This window comes from Amphiura filiformis, chromosome 16, assembly GCF_039555335.1.
Source record: "Amphiura filiformis chromosome 16, Afil_fr2py, whole genome shotgun sequence".
Lineage (NCBI taxonomy): Eukaryota > Metazoa > Echinodermata > Ophiuroidea > Amphilepidida > Amphiuridae > Amphiura > Amphiura filiformis.
This window is the reverse complement of record NC_092643.1, coordinates 49,292,456-49,312,275: the sequence shown is the minus strand read 5'-3', so window position 1 is coordinate 49,312,275 and position 19,820 is coordinate 49,292,456. Positions and strand designations below refer to the sequence as shown.

Genomic DNA, 19,820 nt, shown 5'->3' with positions numbered 1-19,820 from the left:
GATTAGACTCCGCATTGCCCTCGCGATCATGAGGACCATTTATTAAGCTATTTATGACCATTCAACAATTTTTATATTCATTTCAACAATTTCATATTCATATACATAAATATCATTGAGATAAATAATGATAGATTTCATAGCACTTTCATAGCAATTAAGACATAATATAAATACAGATAACCATACTAAATTATTTATCTTCCAATAAATATTATTAATAACACAATACAAAATTATTGGCAAAATGTGTACAACAAGCCAACCATACAGGCTGGACATGCAAGAATTGACTTCTGTATCACATTTAACCAAATTTCATCTTAAGCAAATACAGATACCTCTTTGGATCAAACAGAGGATTGAATTGGAAAACAATATTTAAAACGCAATTATTAATTAAACAGAAATCTCCAAAAGAAGAAACAATGCCAACTCTATTAATGAATTAAATCTTTAAATCCCTATATAAGCTGGTAATTATTGAAAAGTCAGCCACAATTTACTATAAAATAATATTAATAAATGAAATAATCCACTGACAAATACAATCAAGCTAAAAAGATACTTCAAAATAGCATAAATTACTCTACATAAAGCGTAGTAGAAAGTGGAGACAATCTACTGACGAGATTCTTCAGGATTTGAAGAAACTCCAAACAAAGCAGCATAGTAGAAAGTGGAGACAATCTACTGACGAGATTCTTCAGGATTTGAAGAAACTCCATACAAAGCATTTATTAAGCCAACACAAAGCGTAGTAGAAAGTGGAGACAATCTACAGACGAGATTCTTCAGGATTTGAAGAACTCCTTACAAAGCCTTCGTTAAGCCATCACAAAGCGTAGTAGAAAGTGGAGACAATCTACAGACGAGATTCTTCAGGATTTGAAGAAACTCCAGACAAAGCAGCATAGTAGAAAGTGGAGACAATCTACTGACAAGATTCTTCAGGATTTGAAGAAACTCCAGACAAAGCATTTATTAAGCCAACACAAAGCGTAGTAGAAAGTGGAGACAATCTACAGACGAGATTCTTCAGGATTTGAAGAACTCCATACAAAGCATTCATTAAGCCATCACAAAGCGTAGTAGAAAGTGGAGAAAATCTACAGACGAGATTCTTCAGGATTTGAAGAAACTCCAGACAAAGCAGCATAGTAGAAAGTGGAGACAATCTACTGACGAGATTCTTCAGGATTTGAAGAAACTCCAGACAAAGCATTTATTAAGCCAACACAAAGCGTAGTAGAAAGTGGAGACAATCTACAGACGAGATTCTTCAGGATTTGAAGAACTCCATACAAAGCATTCATTAAGCCATCACAAAGCGTAGTAGAAAGTGGAGACAATCTACAGATGAGATTCTTCAGGATTTGAAGAAACTCCAGACAAAGCAGCATAGTAGAAAGTGGAGACAATCTCCTGACGAGATTCTCCAGGATTTGAAGGAACTCCAGACAAAGCATTTATTAAGCCAACACAAAGCGTAGTAGAAAGTGGAGACAATCTACAGGCGAGATTCTTCAGGATTTGAAGAACTCCATACAAAGCATTCATTAAGCCATCACAAAGCGTAGTAGAAAGTGGAGACAATCTACTGACAAGATTCTTCAGGATTTGAAGAAACTCCAGACAAACCAGAGAGTAGCATAATTTGACATACTTTTATTGAGCATCTTTGACAAATGAGATAACTGATTTACCCTTCCCGCTACTGGGAGGGTGGGTGGGATTTTTTGGTCCAGCATGATCGGAGGAGCAAATGCAAGTGGCTTACTAAGAAAGGTATGAGCACAACAAAGGAAATGGAATTAAAGCAGAGACCTGATTGGCTGCACCCACTAAAGTGCCATCTGAATGGCCAGGAATCTGGGATTGTTGCTATAACAACACAACAACTCCTACATCATTCCAATACCATGACCCAAATCAATAGCATAAACTTTCAAGAGGACTTGATATGGCTCAAGTGGAAATGATAGGATAATTGACCAGACTTGGCTGCACATGAACGCCCAGCTCCCCTGATGCTGAGACAATCTGGTTTTTAAAAGATTTTCAACTTTGAAAAACTTAATTACTTTAACGGTTTAGTTTCATCCTCGTAAAAATGATTTATTTGGTTTTGGCTGTACGTGCTATATCGTATTTGTATGATTGACGTAGTGGGGGATATTTACATTGAGATGAGAGTATAGTCAATACTATGCTATATTGCACTGTACAGTGCTGTATAACCAGTCAACATGGCTGGGTTGTAGCAGTGTTGCTGCATGGTGCACTTTATCCACCCAATTGGGCTACTCTCAAAATGTCCTATCACTGTCCGCTCACACAGATTCTTGGTAGTCGTTCAAGAATGACTCTCGGCTTGAGAAGTTTAAAACTATATATTGAGGCCTCGTTGTTCGGCCCATGAGAGCCCCCCCACATAGCCTAGGTCATTCTTGAAGGACTAATTCTTGGAGGCATGTCTCTACCCAAACCTTAATTAATTAATATTGGGCAACTTTTGCCAGTATGGTAATTTCTACCCAAACACCCAATTTGGGCGTTTCTACACTTTTTTCTACACTTGAATAAAAACACCTCAATTTTAGGATTTTGGGTGCATTTTCCACAACCTGCATGGAATTGGACTGCGCTGTCCATGGCCCCTTTGATGTGGTACTTGCCACACTTTACCATGTTTAGAGTCTGTAGCAACCTTGGGTTGTAGCCATACTGAAATTGGACTGTGCTGCCCATGGCGCTTTGACGTGGTACTTGCCACACTTTAGAGTCTGTAGCAACCTTGGGTTGTAGCCATACTGAAATTGGACTGTGCTGCCCATGGCCGCTTTGACGTGGTACTTGCCACACTTTCGAGTCTGTAGCAACCGTGGGTTGTAGCCATAGTGATTTCCGTAGTGAAACCAGGACTATGATGATGATGGTACACGTTACATGCATATGTTGTCTATAGCACTGTTTCTGTAATGACTTCCTGTCATTTCTATGCATGATTTGAAATTAAAGGGATTATTACTGAGCAGCCTTCATGTTGTATTTGATGTGCATTTTTGATCTATTTTTGGTAAAAATGACCTTATTTATGCAACATTTTTCAGGGATATCATAGCCTTTCATTTTGATCAGCATTGGGATAACATGACGTAGTTGAAGCTCCTTGCATAACATAAAACTGCTATTAAGGTGGTACTGCACCCCTTGATAATTTTGTGACTATTTTTGCATTTTTCTCAAAAAATTAAAACACACTGGTAACAAAAGTTGAGCAGTATGTTATTTATGATAAGGAAAGATGTACCGCTAGAATGTACCTCATTTCTTAACATATATAATGAACCACTTGTCTTGAATCACTGAAATTTCAGTAAAGTAATTGAATACCTGAGTGGAAGAAGGGCCCAACTCCAATTTTTTACAAAAATGAGTTAGACTCAGCATTTTATTGCCAGCAGACTGTTCTTCATTGTGCGTGAAAGATGAGCCAAAATCAACTCTCTAAATAGTCTTCCACATACACTTAATCATGGTTTTCATGGAAGAAAGGCCCAACTCCATGGAGTTGGGCCCTTCTTCCACAAATATAGGGTTAAAGAGGAATTTTGTTCATCCATGAAATCTGCTTTTCACTACAATAAACTTTCTTGCTAACATATTACATGAGTTCTACTTGTGCAATTAATGGTGAATTAGCTAATTTCTGTAGCTAATTAGTGGAAAAAGGGCCCAACTCCAGCTCGTATTAAGACCTGTACCGTTGCCATGGAAACATCATATATAATTTCGAATGTATGTACTATTGTATGTTCATGTATTAAAGGTCCCCTGAAGATGAAAACGTTCTCTTTATAAAACTTTTCCAAATATTAAGTTTTTTCTTAATATCTCAAAAACAGTTTTGATGGAGTTGGGCCCTTCTTCCACTCAGGTATTCAATTGGATTCCGTGCCCCTATAATATACATAACATTTGCAATCAGTGTGTAGTTATTTTTTGAGAACATACAAAATTAGTCACAAAATTTATCAGGGGTATAGTACTAGCCCTACTAGTATAGGGCCTTTTGACTGTGGTGATCCAAAACCATGCATGCATAAAACCTGGCTATGTCCAGAGAGCTGCTGCCAGTGACTGCTAATTCCGCAGAAATAAAGTTCTCGCGGACAGCGGCTAGCGGGCTGTGAGCTGTCACTGCGTCTCCAGCAGTTCCCAGTATATAGCATGGTGTATATAATGTGTAATATAAAAAAAGGCCCTGTGGTAGGGCTAGTATAGTACCCTTAAACAAATTATGATTCTTGAATGTATGTCATGAAAAAGCAACACATTTTAGGGTTAATTTGGGTTCTTTAAGCATAATAAATAGGCCTATAAGAAATCATATCCAACGAGAGCTGTCTTATTCCAATTAGAATACTTAAAATCCAGGAGCTTCCAAGGGCTCCCCGGACCCCACAAGGGGGCCTTACTTGACCCCCTGTCGTTAACTGCTCACTTCACTCGCATGGATTGTGGCACTTCATCAATTCTTAATTAAAATAGTGGTGTTTCACAAACATTACTTGAGACTTGAGAGCCTGTGGTCTACTAAAAACAAAGTTTACTTTAATGTGCTTTGTTATTGTTAACCCAATTGGAGTGGAGAACGGAACAAGGAAAAGCATATTAAAAACGATGTTGTAGAGCATTGTCCTTATTAGGTTGTCCAAAGAAGAGACCTTATGCTGTTATGAGCCATACTGTCTGTGTATGGTGGTGCAGATGTCTAATACCATTACTTCTGAGGACATTGCATAAAACACCATTTTCTGAGAACATCTGTCTCCTTTCGAGGACATTTTTCATGTCCTCAGAAGTTGACTATGTTTACCCAGAAGCTGGTAAAACCTGTTTTAATCATAAGCACACATATGACCGGGTACTGGGTATCACTATTCTTTCAAGGAACATGTTCGACACATACTTTCCTTCCGAGTACAATCAAAACACAAAATCTGTGTTTCATTTGTATGTATGGAGTGTGTGTCCTCAAAAAGTATTTTATATTTACTAGGGACAGGGTGTGTGTATATGTTTGCTGGCAAACTCGAAACCTTACATTCCAACCATGGACGTTGCTGCAACAGGGGACCGTCCCCTTTCAGCTGACATGTGCCATTGACTGCAAACAGCCTAAAAATTAAATTTGGGAGTGCGTCCTCTGCTTCAGATATAAAAATTGATCCACTGTAGATAGGATAGAATCCAAAGAAATTATGTATAATTTGTGTAAAATGGGTCAACATCCCTAGTTTGGCACAGAAAATGTCTGTGTTCATTGGTCGAGAACAGAGTCCAAAGTTTCCGGTGAATACATGTATGGGAGTCCTCCAAAGGCAGAGGCGTAGCCGCGTAGCAGGAGGGTTGCACATGTCCCCAATTGATTTTTAAATGTAGAAAATCCGATAGGAAAATGCTGAGAAATGGCTTGTTCCCCCAATCAGGCCTGGTGCCCCCCTTTATGGTCAGTGTCCCTCAATATGATGACTCACACTACCCCACTGCCAAAAGATATAGTAATATGAGGGTGGGATGTGTGTGTGCCAACCATATAATGTTAGACTTTTGGTTAGAATGTGGTCTTATATGAACAGTACAGTTTAAATCTGATTACAACCAAACTTAGGTCATTATGAGGTCAACTTGTAAAATAGGCTAAAAATTAAAAAAAGGTCTCAAATTAAAAAAAGGTCTTGCTGTCTTGCATGAATATTCATATCAATTGCAGCTTGTTCATAGCTGCACTATGTGTGGTGTTCACTACCTGTATCTTTGAATGATCTATTTGGGACCACTGTCCCTCTTTTATCTGTCCTCCTCCTATGGAAAATGCAGTATCAACAACTATATAACATTGTAAATACTGCCTTTGACCATGCAAGGGCAGATATTCATATCTGACATTTTCCGGTATAACCTAATTACACCTGGAAAAAGGAATTCCGTAGTTCCCAAGCATATAAGCCACTCAGAATTTTAACATTTTGTTTGCATGATACAGTTTTAAAAGATTTGATACATTTATCAACAAAGTCATGTGTGTTTGTGTGCAAATAGTTCAATTCCATATTACTTACCAAAATCCTAACCTCTCTTAACAGTCATATGAAAAAAATAGTTGAATACTAGCCAAAACAATTTGTCATATTCCTTTGTATTTTTTTAAGTTGATGAAAAAAGCCACAGCTGTATGGGCCTGACTGACCTGGATTTTGGAAATTGGGTATTTTTTATATTTTGTAAGCTATATGCAAGTAAAAACAGCAATTTCTTTAGCTGAAATAGATTGATTTTAATCAAAATTTTTCTTGCATCGAATATGCTCATTAAACAAGATTCTTACTCAAACTAAGAAATTGTTATGCAATTTTCGTAAACCAGTTTATACCCGATGGTGTAATGTCATGAATTTAGTTAATGCAGCACATATTCATGCCCCTGGTGGTTGAATTTTTAAAACACATAATCTTATCTTATTTCAATCTCGCTATATCTGTATTATTTTAATATGTATTCATATTTTACAATTTCAATCACACAATTTGGTATTATAATGATTTGACATTAAGGCCTGTGCGCTGCTGATATATTGATTTTCAAGTTACTAGTTGGAATTGGGAATGCTCATTGCTGTATTTCAAATGAAGACTTCATGCGTGCCAAATATAACCCACACCATGAGCTGCCTTTTGTTATTTTCCTTATGAGTAATGCCTGCTGATTGGTTACAACAAGCCCATTTGGTATTTTGGTTTATTATTGAGCCAATCAACAACATCTTAAGAATGGTGGTAGGGCTGAAGAGGATTTAGCTATTATTTAGAAGCTGTATTTTAATTGATCGCTCCGATGACTTTATCTTTTAATTGACCAATCAGAAATACTGTAAGAAATACAGTAGTTCTCATTTGTTCATCAATAGGATTAATGATAGTGTTACTCTATACTTAAATCTACATACCATATTTACTATCATGACTATACTCTCCCCTTCTTATAAACCCCACCCATCTTTTTTCAAAGAAAAAGTGACAGAAATGCAAAAATTTCCATGCCAAAGCATGTAAGCATCCAATGTTCATATATATTTGACCAAATAAATCGCACTTGCATAAAAATGCACTTACATATATAATTTTGTAGTATATTCCGATAATATGTGGACCCTGTGTGGTCATCGCCGAGAGGATATTCTTTTCAGACGTGAGTTTTTATTACTGAATCCACCTTAATTAGGCACCGCCCTAATTAGTGATTGCACACAGGTATCACATTTCATAAAATGTGACGTGGTATATCGAAAGGAGACACTTTATCATAAATGGAGAAATAGCAAACAAATCTGCCCGGGGTGATTTTTTCACAATTTGGGTTTGTTGCAAATTTATTTTATTTATTTTTATTTTATTCATCTGGCAATTAACAACAAAATTGAGACAAAACAACAAATTGGGTCTACTGAGCTGCGGGGGAACACTGAAAGCACAAAAGAGCACTGTCACCACAAGGCGCAGCGCTCCCAACTCAGCAGACCACACACATACAAATCATATTGGAAAAAAATACAAAAAGGCATCAATACAAATTAATCATCATGCTCCATATAGTGATATTTGAGTTGAGATTTAAAAGTAGACTTGTTACAGGTGAGATATGAGTCTCTGATATCGGATGGAATTGAAGACCATAACACTGGGAAATTAACTAAAAGACAGTTTTTGTAAGCATCTGTTTTAGGAGTGATTGATTGTTTAAAAATTAAAGCTTCATGTCTCGTATTAACACACCACCTGGAAAAAAGAATGGGATTGGCATTAGTAAGACATGAACAAGCGAATGAAACAGACAAATAAGTCCTTCTAGTTTTCAAAGTTGTGAGATTTAGAGTTCTGAGATGTGATGTTAATAATGTTTAAAATATTGCCTGATAGTTTCAGACCAGAATAAACTGACATCTTGTATTTTTTCAAACATTTTTCAAGGTTATTCCTACTTTCATCATTGTCAATAATATTTTTAAAGGCTGATATCTTAATTTCCAATTTTATAATACCATAACTTACAAACTCAATATCTTCGCTTAGGAATGTCCTATTTCCTTGGTGAAAACCGTGTTGTGGAGCAATATAACTCCACATTTAAGATATGTAAAACACTCAAAATTGATAACCTGCCCAAAAGTGTCTCTTTTTGATATGCCACATCATAAATAACAATAATAAAACCAAAAATATACTATCAGGCAGCCTTTAGATATTTTTTATTCAAATCAACCAATCTCAACTAAATGAGCATATTGACTCATTATTCACAGAACAACATTTCGTTTATAAATTTACATCGTATGAATATATTAGGGCATGATTCCAACAATATAGCTGCTTTTAAGAATCAGTTTTGGGGATAAAGCAATTGTTTTATAAAACCTACCCAAGTTTCCCTCTACCATACAGTGGCATGCTAGCACGATGATGATGATGAGCATGTCCCTCAATCGATTGCAAAATTTAGAAAATCCCATAGGAAAATTGCCAATAAAGGGCTTGTGCCCCCACCTAATCAGACCAGGTCCCCCCCCCCCCCCCAATCATGGTCGGCCCCCCTCCAGGGTCTTAGCTAGAAATTGAGGGTTGCCCGTCATTTGAATAAAATTGCCTGTCCTAATTTGACCTTTAAAACATTTACCAGACATCTATAGCCCATTGGGGGTTCAAAGAGTTTAAATATGTGCTGATATGGCCATGTTCTACAAATTGGGTCTACTAAAAAGGGCAATTAGCTTCTCAAAACATACGATATATAATAAAGTATCTGTCAAATGCATTAATTTTGCCCGTCCCAGGAGCAAACTGGCCGTCTAAAATGACGGCCAGACGTGTGGCTAACTAAGAACCTGGTCCCCCTTTCATATGATGACCCACACTACGCCACTGCTACCATAGAAAATAACCAGTGAAGGCAGCTATTAAACAAGTGGCAATGAAATCTCATAGGCAATTCATATCACACACACCTACAAATTATGTTCTAGATATGTTGTTATGCCTGCCTGCCATGTTCTCCATCTTCACGTGCCGTGAATCGACGAGTGATGAATAGCTCTAACATATTGCCTGGACTTGATTTGAATCTAATACCAAGCTATTATGATGTAAGGGAGTCAAGTGTGATAATTATGTCTGGGAATAGGGTCAGGTGTTGCCAAAAGGCGTCTTTACCACACATTTGGGCTGAAAATTACACAATTGGGCTGAAAATTATGTCTGGGAATAGGGTCAGTAAGGTGGTACCAAAAGGCATCTTAACCACACATTTGGGCTGGCAATTATGTCTTGGAATAGGAGCAGGTTTTGCCAAAAAGGCATCTTAACCACACATTTGGGCTGAAAATTATGTTTTGGAATAGGGTCAGGTGTTGCCAAAAGGTATCTTTAACCACACAATTGGGCTGAAAATTATGTCTGGGAATAGGGTCAGTAAGGTGGTACCAAAAGGCATCTTAACCACACAATTGGGCTGAAAATTATGTCTGGGAATAGGGTCAGGTGGTACCAAAAGGCATCTCAACCACACATTTGGGCTGAAAATTATGTCTAGGAATAGGGTCAGGTGGTACCAAAAGGCATCTTAACCCCGGGTCTTAACCACACATTTGGGCATATTTACAGGTGTTGCCAAAAGGCACATTCACCACTCAATTGGGCAAATTTATAGGTGTTGCCAAAAGGCACATTCACCACACAATTGGGCAAATTTACAGATGTTGCCAAAAGGCATCTTAAACACACAATTGGGTACATTTACACATGTTGCCACATATCCATAAAAAAAAGCTTATTCCCAAAATTTCAGTTTATAATTCTGATTTTGCATTTGCGAGATATGCATGTGTATTACACTGTTCCATAGGCCACTCTCTTGTAATTTCATTCTGATACACCAGAACGAAATACAAATGTTATAATATTTTTGTTTTAACAAAATAATCTGCAAGCATTTTATGTACATAAACAATGTAGCCAGAGGTTTGCAGTGGTATAAAAATCTCAACCTTGTTTGTGAAAAGTGGGGGGGGGGGGATGAAGCTGTGGATGATGAAGTGCCCTTTAAGTCAGGTTCCTTCATAATTCAATAAAATGCGTTTCAATCATTGACATGCTTGAATCGGTTGAGTAGACAGATCTAGGTACATGTATGATGAAAATATTGATGTGTATTGAACTTGGTTTCTTGCTATGGCTTACGATGTTTTCATAGACATGGTAGCACAATAAAATTACAAATTCAAATTGAACTGCATTTTGCTCCTTATAGAAATTTGATTTAATCAAATTTTTATAATGTGTCATGGTTTTTTTGAAAAAGATGCAAGAATTGGAGGAACAGTTATTGATTTTCAGAAAACTACAGAATATACTTGAAAATAGGTTTCAATGCTCTGTCATAGCCTTCGACATAAAAAGTCCAAGTTTTGAGATATTTCCTCAAAATATCAAGTGCTATCTCAAGAACCACTGAACCAATTACTAATTTTAATGCATTTTTCATGCTGATTTCAAAGATGGTCATGAAAATTTACAATTCTGAAATTTTAAAATTTTGAATTAAATCGTCGTCTGCAGTCAGCACCTGCATGTAGAGGGTTAAGACCATGCTAGTATAGACAACCTTCATCATATTTTGATTCACACTAAATATATTTATTATTAACACAATTTTATTGCCCTACGTGCTAGCCATAGGCTTCAACATAAAAAGTTTTGAGATATTTCCTTAAAATATCAACAGCTATTTTAAGAACCACTGAACCAATACTAGGCTTGTTTGTACTCATTTTAATGCATTTTTTATGCTGATTCCAAATTTGGTCTTGAAAATTTACAATTCTGAATGTTTGAAATTTTTGAAAAAAAGTTGAAACTTGTCGTCTGCAGTCGACACCCGCGTGGAGTGGGTTATGCCGGCAATAGATTCCAGTAAACTTTGTTGTCGCACATACAGGCTGTATCAAAATGATCGGTACCCATCAATTTTGGCTACGGTGTCATGCTCAGATTTGCTTGAAAATGATACAGAATGTGGAGATGGGTGAGAAAAACTCACCTGCCAATTTTTAATTTTTTCCAACAGAGCGTTTTTGACTTATGTAATTTTTTGTGATTGGAAAACCCCATAGACTTTGCACACGGCATGTTTTTGGCATGTTGCCAAGTTCTTCAAATCAGCTTAATTTTTTTAAACAAATAATTTGTTTAAATGTGATTTTCTCTCCTTATACCCACTGCATCAATCTGGTTTTTAATTTATTTTATTGCAAAAATGCTACTTAATAAAGGACAGCAATTTTTCCAAGATATTGGCCTTAACAAAGGAGATATAAAATGGTAATGTTAGTACTTTTTTCAATTTTCTTGACTTTTTCTAGAAACACTAAATTACCTAAATTCTAGAATTTTTTTTGAGCTAACTATAGGTCCAATTTCAACAAACAAGGTGTCATATGAAAGGTAATCAAATTTAGAAAATTCTCTCGCCAGCTTTTTTTTTAATTAAGTGTTTCTATTTTAAGTTATAGGTGTTTCTAAATTTCCCTAAAATCAAAAATTTAAAAATTAATTTTCTAAAAAATTAAACACTTTATCCAAAAAAGCTGGCTAGAGAATTTAGATATTAAGCTTACACACCATCCCTGAAAGTTTGGAAACCATAGCACATTCCATGTTGGCAAAAAAAATTATAATGTGGAAAAATTTAGGTAATTTTCAAAAAATAAAGAAATACATAAGAAATGGTAAAATTTTTATGAAACTCTAAAAATAGGTGGAGTGAAGACTTATCTTTAGTTTGTTCCAAGTTTTAAATTAATACACATTTCCAATTTGCTGTTGTGGCTATTTTGCTGCAAGCTTGATTAGCCGTTCATACTACCTTAAAAAACCTGCTTCTTCCAAATGTAACATTGGATACTCTTGAAATGTCTAGAATGTATAGTTCATGACCTTTTATGGCAATTAATCTACAAATTATTTGGATTTCATCAATTTTAATGTGTCAGACGCATCCATTATCAATGAAAACTGATGGGTACCAATCATTTTGATACAGCTTGTACATGTTGGAGGTCTGTGAGTGTGCCTCAATGCTGTTCACTGATGACAAATGGGATTGAACCTAAGAGATAATGGGATTGGTTAGGAATAGGGGTACAGGAAGAGGGGTTGAAGGTGGGAAGAAAAACACTGGTGGCACTATGATTTACTAATTTTATTTTTTTTTTTGCAAATTAGGGGGAGAGGTGCAACCCCACCAAAATTCACCTTATTTTGTGCTCAAATGGTCTGAAATAGACATTTTTATCATGCTTCACTGAAACCAGCACAAAATATGCCCCCCCTCCAAAAAAACCCAACTTAATCATGTTAATGCTTAAGTAATGCTTCTGGTACCACTGTGGGAAATATGTTACACAGGTTTGGTTGGGTTGGATTTGGTGTAACGTATGGATCTGGATAGCCAGGGAGTCCTGTGATATTAGCCTGGCACAGGGACTTAAAAATTGTACTTCCATCCAAGTGAATACACAGCTTCATAAAATAAATACAGTGAAGCATACACAAAGATAGAGGCAGCCATGTTTGGTGCAGTTGGTGCGACACCATACAGGAAAACTGATACTATTTCATCCTGTTGGATAATTTTTTTCTTCTTCCTTTTTAAAGCATCTTTTTAATTTATTTTTTCACATATGGTTTTTCTCATCATCAGTACAATACAATGTACTATAATCATAATGCAATGTTTGAATTGAAGTGACAATTTAGACTTCATCACATAATGATGAGAAAGCATGCCATTAAAAAAGCCATGTTTTTGTGTTTGGTAAAAATATATTTTTCAGTAGGCAAATACAACTTGACTTCATGTCGGAACAGAGGATATAATGGTAGCCCTTCTTCCATTTTCATCTTGTAAATATGGAAACGACAAAGTATAAAAATACATTTAAAGCATTCATTCTGTGGGCAAAGATACCAAAAAGCTGATTCTGGTTACCGGGTGTGGTTAGCTGTAATAATATCTGTGGAGCTGGATAAGATCCGCCAAAAATGTATTTTACATATTTCTAGAGTATTAAATCTATCTGCTTTAGAAAATATATATAGGATCTGTAAGCTGATATGGATAAATATTTGCATAATTTTCCACCAGGAAAACTGATTCTGAATGTGAAAATATTTTCACTTAAACTATGAGTAGCTTGAGTTCATTGCGCATCATTATAAGCAAATGCGAGTATTTCTTACCAAGGAGGCATTTTATTTCATGCAATTCACCATACTCGATATTATCGAAACCTTGTGCATGTCATTTACATGGGAAAAAAACGACGGATTGTAGATTTGGTTAGTCTTGTATTTCACTGAAGAATTGAATTAAACTTCAGTAAACTGTTCAGAAATTCTATCCATGGGTAAATCGGAAGGGCAAAAAAAAAAGAAAGAAAACAAATTAAGGAAAAAACAGGCTTTATCATGGGAAGAAGTGCAGTTTGTGAATTGAGAATGAACTGTGCATATTTAGTATTGATTTATGCAATAGTTAAGTTTAGGTAGAGGTAAAGTTAAAGGAAGTTATGTTCTGCATATTTACATCAAATGCAAGTAATAGCATATAACATGCACCCCACAAAAACCCAAAAGGAAAAAAATATACACATTTAATGTGTATGTTTTGAACATAAGGTGTACATGTAGTATTATGTAAGTTGGTTCACAGTTGATTGATGGCATGTAGAACTGTATTCATTTGTAAGCAAAGTTGAACACCGATGGTGCTTCTGTGCTCGTGCACCTATAGTTTGGAACTTGCTTCCTTTGAATCTGCGTTTTTTGATTCACTTTGATGTATGACAATTGACTTCTACTAATATATGTGACCGTTTTTATAATTGTGTGTTTATTTTTAATTGTTCAATGTTTGCGCCTCGGAATAGGTTGTCTAGATAGATGGCGCATTATAAATGCATTATTATTTTATTATAAAAAAGGATTTGCTTTTTAAAATATTTGCTTCAATATTATTCAAGATATTGGAATCAAATATTGAATTGTCACACATGGGGTGCAATTACACAAAGACCCAATATTGGATGATATTTCAGTATGAGTATAACCTAATTTGGCACATGTAGCACTTAGGTCATAAACAACTACACACTAAGAACCTACGTTTGCCAGGTGGATGGCAAACAATCAGGAGATGTGCAATTTTCCCGCATGAGTGACAATCCAACATGGCCAAGCCCAAACTCTCCTTGTATAATCTCTTTTATTAGTTCATTTGCATAACCTTAATGATGATATTTGTTTGTTTGTATCTCATTACAGAGCTGATTATGATGATTGGTTACCATCCCTATCTGCTATTTTATTACCAATACCATTTCCCAAACAGTAAGTAATAAGTATTCTACAGGCACAGGGTTGTAGCTACACCAGACGGTGCCAGACGGCACTGACACTGGCCAACTGGCACTCGAAAAACAAAAACAAAAAGTGATTGTTCAGGTGAATTGTAACTGGTCACACAACTAAGAAACAAATTTGATTGATTTTGTGAAACAGGGCAGGTTGGCCAGTAAATTTTACTTCACCTTTCACATAGGGGTTTTGGTTGGAGGTGCTGTGCTTCCTGCCTCTATCCCGCTAAAGGGGGCATACCCAACCTGTGGTAATTTGTGGTATTTAGTGGTGTTAGGAAATAGTTGGGACATAGCAAGTGTAACCCCAAGAAATAGTTGGAACACAGCAAGTGTAACCCCAAGAAATAGATGGAACACAGCAAGTGTAATGACTGCGCTTTTTTTAATCCCAAGAAATAGTTGGAATACAACAAGTGTAACTCGTAAATATATTTTTTGGAACACAGTGAGTGGAACTGTAAGAACTCAACAAGTGTAACCCCAAGATTCAATTGGCACATGATTTATTGTTTAAATTAATTTGTTATATTATCTTTTCTTATTTTCTCTTTTCAACTATTTTCAGAGGAATTCACGACAAAGGCCTTACATCGTAAGTAACTCTGCCATTTATTTGCATTAAAATATTATTAGAACTTTTCTTTGATGATAATATATATTGAGGGCCCAACTGTGTTTAAGAATAGTTAAAATTATATACATGTGATAATGAAAAGTCACCAAAGTTAAGCATTGAAATTTGCTTTGGATATAATTTGAGTCACAGAAAAATAACTCATGAGTCATGATCATCAAAGATTTCTCATAATATCTAATAATTTACAACCAGATTCATATAACTCATATTATTATCTTGTAATTTACAACAGAATTCAAATATCACATAGCATCTTTAAGTTTACAATAGGATTCAAATATCTGTATCTTATAGTTTAGTTTATAACAGAATTCAAATCTCTAATAATATCTTGTAGTTTTTAACAGGATTCTAATAAAATGTCTCATAATATCTTATAGTTTACAATAGAATTCTGATAAAATATTTCATAATATCTAATAGTTTAGATCAGTATTCAAATAAAAATAAAAATTTTGTGACATCCTAGAAAATAGCGTATGTGAACTCTTAGACAGAGTTGTTTTATCTATGGCTTTAGTTATAGTATTTCTTTTGTACCACTTATTCCGTACCTATATTGTCTAATACATCTATAAATATGTATACAAGGTTGTAATTTCTTAACAATTGGTGATGAAAACATGGCAATACATGTGATACAATATGAATTTTATGGTTTCAGAAGAGAATAACAAACTTAACCAATTTCATAAATTTGAAGATTCCGTCAAAAGTGGCTTCCTATTGTTATATTGGTTGCTTAGCAACATAATTGAAAGCAACCATTGTATTCTCCATCAATCAGTGTTGTAAATTAGACGTACAGTCTTGGTGCGCTTTGTAATGTATAGTTTTGTACATGTCAAGTCGGAAGATTAGATCTGCTTTTACTGAATAGATATTGTTATTCGTTTTCCTTTGTGTGCAGGAGACTGAAGTACATCATAAGAAAATTTGCCCATGACAAACGCTGTGAGGTACGTAAATAACATGTTATTGTGTAGACATGTAAGCACTTAGCAAAGGGGCAGTTCACAATGGCATACCCATTATGACAAAATTGCTAGGAGCGCACCATAATTGCTGGCTACAAGCCTTGGGTACTCAGTACAAATGACCATATGGGGGCATGCAGCAATATTTGGGTCTCATGTTTGGGCCTTGTGTGTAACTTCACTTAACCCCATGAGAACTACCTGCCGATTGGCCAAAATGAATATTGTGTCCAATTTTGAACCAATCAAGGAGGGTACGATTGTGAAGATTATCATCTCAAGTTCATAGTAATCAAGGAGGGTATTAATAAGATCATCTGCAAATAAAAGTTTGACCATAAATAGTTTAAAGCCTAGTCATAATTGGCATTTCAAGTGATCAACCAACCAGAAATGATGACCAGTAGTGTCCAGGGGGTTAAGTAGAGCCCAAGTTAGGAAATTGGTATAAATATGGGTTCACTTTCTGCTTCTCTGAGGTATGTCCTTATCCAAACCATTATGTTGTGATGAATCCAAGTGTGTGAAACAATGATCCAAAACATGATAATGATAAAATTGGATGTGTTACACCCAATATTTATTGGTGTCACTATGGGTTTTAAAATGTTGGACTTGACTACGTCTTATCCAATAATTCAAGAAAAACACATGGGCTCATTTGATCCAATTTTATATCAAACTTGGGCTTGATGCAAGTATCAAGAATAGTTTTAAGAATACTATTATAAATTAAGCTTGGGTGGGGACCTGAAAGCATCTCCATTCCAGGTGCTCCATTGGGTCGTTCAAAGTCCACATGTGGTAATAAATGTAACAATTGAACATAATAAACAGGCCAAAAACATTTGGCAAAATTATAACCCAATGATCCCCTAATTTTGGCTTTATTCAAAACAATTTTAATGGGGTGGAAGGGTTAAAATGATCATAAAAATAACATTACTCTCATACACACTTGGTTTCAGTAGGCATGCCATTAGACAACATACAACTATCAAGCATATTCTGCCCCACAATGGCAAATGGGCATAACTGATATTCTTATCTTTTCAAGATAATTGCTTAAAACTTAGCTCAGTCTGCATTGACTTGTACATGGTATCCATCCTAATTTGGGTATTTATTAGTATTTGCAAGTTAGAATAGAAGTTTCATTTTAAATTATTCTAAGAATAGAAGTGTTTTATAGTTTCCAGATGTAGATTTCATGTAGATTGCACTTCCTGTGGTGATAACTCCATTTCTCAAAGAAGTCAGTTATGCCCTTTTGTCATGGTGGTGCAGAAAATTTGTCAAGTCATGGTTTTGATTATCAAGAAAATGTGTGGTTTCTTCATCCTTTATTTAGATGCCAATTATCAACAAAAATTTATGACAGTTTTTGATTATCAAGAAAATGTGTGGTTTCTTCATCCTTTATTAAGATGCCAATTATCAACAAAAATTTATTATTTTTTTGATTATCAAGAAAATATCTGGTTTCTTCTTCCTTTATTAAGATGCCAATAAAATCTCCATCAATTCTCATCACATTTGAAAACATGTGTATTCCGTGCATGATCTATGTGTGCCGACGGGAATCGTCATTCAACCTTTTCATTATGTCCAAAGTACTCAACATAAATATGCGTGGCCAGTCAGTCAATGTTGTCTTTACACTTCACACGTGGTCCCTACTGTTTTATTCAACTGAAAGCTTGGCTATGTTTAAAGGTATTCTTCACCAAATTTAAGACATTCTTGCCTTAAAAATTATAATAATGGATCTCGAGGAAAGGAAATCCAAAGGCTTGATATAAGGGTGTCACTTCCGCCCTGTGTGTACATTTTTTCTCCGGAGTGAGAAAATACCTAAAAGTTTTGTTTTTATATATTATTGGCGCGAGCTCGTGCAAGACGCACAAGACCTATGCCCTGGGACCTATGGAAATATAAATGCACAGATACCTATATATCTATGATAAAAGTAATTGTTGGCTTCCTCCAGTCATTTCCTTAAGATCAATGTATCAATATTAAGAAATACATTGTAGTTTTTACTTATATGCCCAAAAATATGGCACATGCCATCCGACTCGCCTTTATGTGATATTTTTTAATTTAATTGGTATTAGATGGTGGACAGTAAAAATAATACAGACACAAATCAACCTTTGTATGTACAGTAACCCGCTGGGAGAGCAACTGTCTCTCTAGCTCCGGAAACCAGTTCAAGGAGACTATAGGCTCTGAGGCAGGACATCCATTTTGTAAATATGATACTCTCAGGTTTTATACTTGCATTGGGAGAAAAGTTGTTGTTCAAAACTCTTATTATTAGAGGAGCAGTAAATTTCTCATTTAATTTAGAAAGGGCATGGTTTCATGTACGAATTTAGACCTCTATAAAGTCTTTTTTCTGCTGATATCAAATGCTTAACTTTGAAACAGGGTTGTAGCTAAGATATTTTTAGAAGTGGGGGACATTTGATGAACATCTTGCAATTGGTAATTTGTTGCCCAAATTGACCATATTCTTAACCAATTCAACGAAATTGTGCAATTTTGGTCTCTGAGTTGCAGGCTCCAGGGCCAAAATTGCAGCTGAGTGGTGGGCGCCAAAATTGAGTTCTTTCGTCCACCACCGCCCACTGTAGCCACAACTCTGCTTTTAAAGGAAAATTTACCATGTTCTTGGTCTGTTGGTACCATTATCACAAATACTGTTGGTACTCATTTATTCTTGCAATAATCACATGGAAATGGAATCTTGCCATTTGGGTTATTGGGTTATTCCATTTAATATCCACACTACCCCTGTGGAAGATTTAGCTAAAGTCTGCCACAGAGGGAGTATGAGTTTTGAATAGAATAGATAATTTGGTAACTTCCATTTGAAATACTCACTCCAGGTGTGGAAGATATAGGTAAAGCCAATATACAGGGGGAGTATGGGTTTCAAAATGATTAATTCTGACCAATTACATTTGTAAAACGTATTCCCCCTATGGAAGATATTTCCAAAATCTTCCACAGGGGTAGTGTGGATTTTAAATGGAATAGCCCAATTTTCACATAGAATTCGTGTAACTATTTCGATTTTAAACATTTTCAATTAATAAATTGTAATAAAAGATCGGGTTGGCCTTAATATAAACATCAAACATGATAAATGCACTGGCAATATTTTCATAACTAATCCAGGGATAGATATGACCGTGTTTTATGCACATTTCCTGACTTGGCCATATACTTTCGTCTGCTCAGAATGACAATGGTAAATCGAAAGGTCACATTCAGTTGACAAAAATGGATAGTGTGAGCTTGCACTATACATGTATGTAGTCTTGTAATTTTCAACTCTCATGCATGCAAATTCAAATTCAATTTAAAATTACTCTCTAAAAAGTATAACTTAATGCCTGTGTAAGAAAAGCTAACAAATGAACTGATAAATGTAAAAAAAAGAAGAAAAAACAAACTTCAAAATGAATGTACAGCTTTTTGTGTGGGATAAACTAAGTGAAAATTATGTGAACAAAATGACTCTTTCTTTTCAATAATGGATTTGGGTTACTTCCTTGTATTCCCAGGTCTTGGGCTAGCAGGGTTATCAAATTCATGATTTAGTAGCCCAATTTGCTCGAGTTTCTGCCTTGTATTCCCAGGTCTTGGGCTAGCTAGCAGTGTT

General features: G+C 35.5%; 1 protein-coding gene across 1 annotated transcript in view; it reads left to right on the top strand.

Moving 5' to 3' along the window:
- LOC140136130 (C-Maf-inducing protein-like) overlaps window positions 1-19,820 on the top strand; it is a 168,126-nt gene that overhangs the window by 130,141 nt on the left and 18,165 nt on the right. The window contains exons 9-11 of the mRNA XM_072157835.1: window positions 14,439-14,504; window positions 15,099-15,125; window positions 16,081-16,129. Coding sequence (XP_072013936.1) covers window positions 14,439-14,504; window positions 15,099-15,125; window positions 16,081-16,129 — 142 coding nt within the window. The remainder of the gene's footprint in view (window positions 1-14,438; window positions 14,505-15,098; window positions 15,126-16,080; window positions 16,130-19,820) is intronic.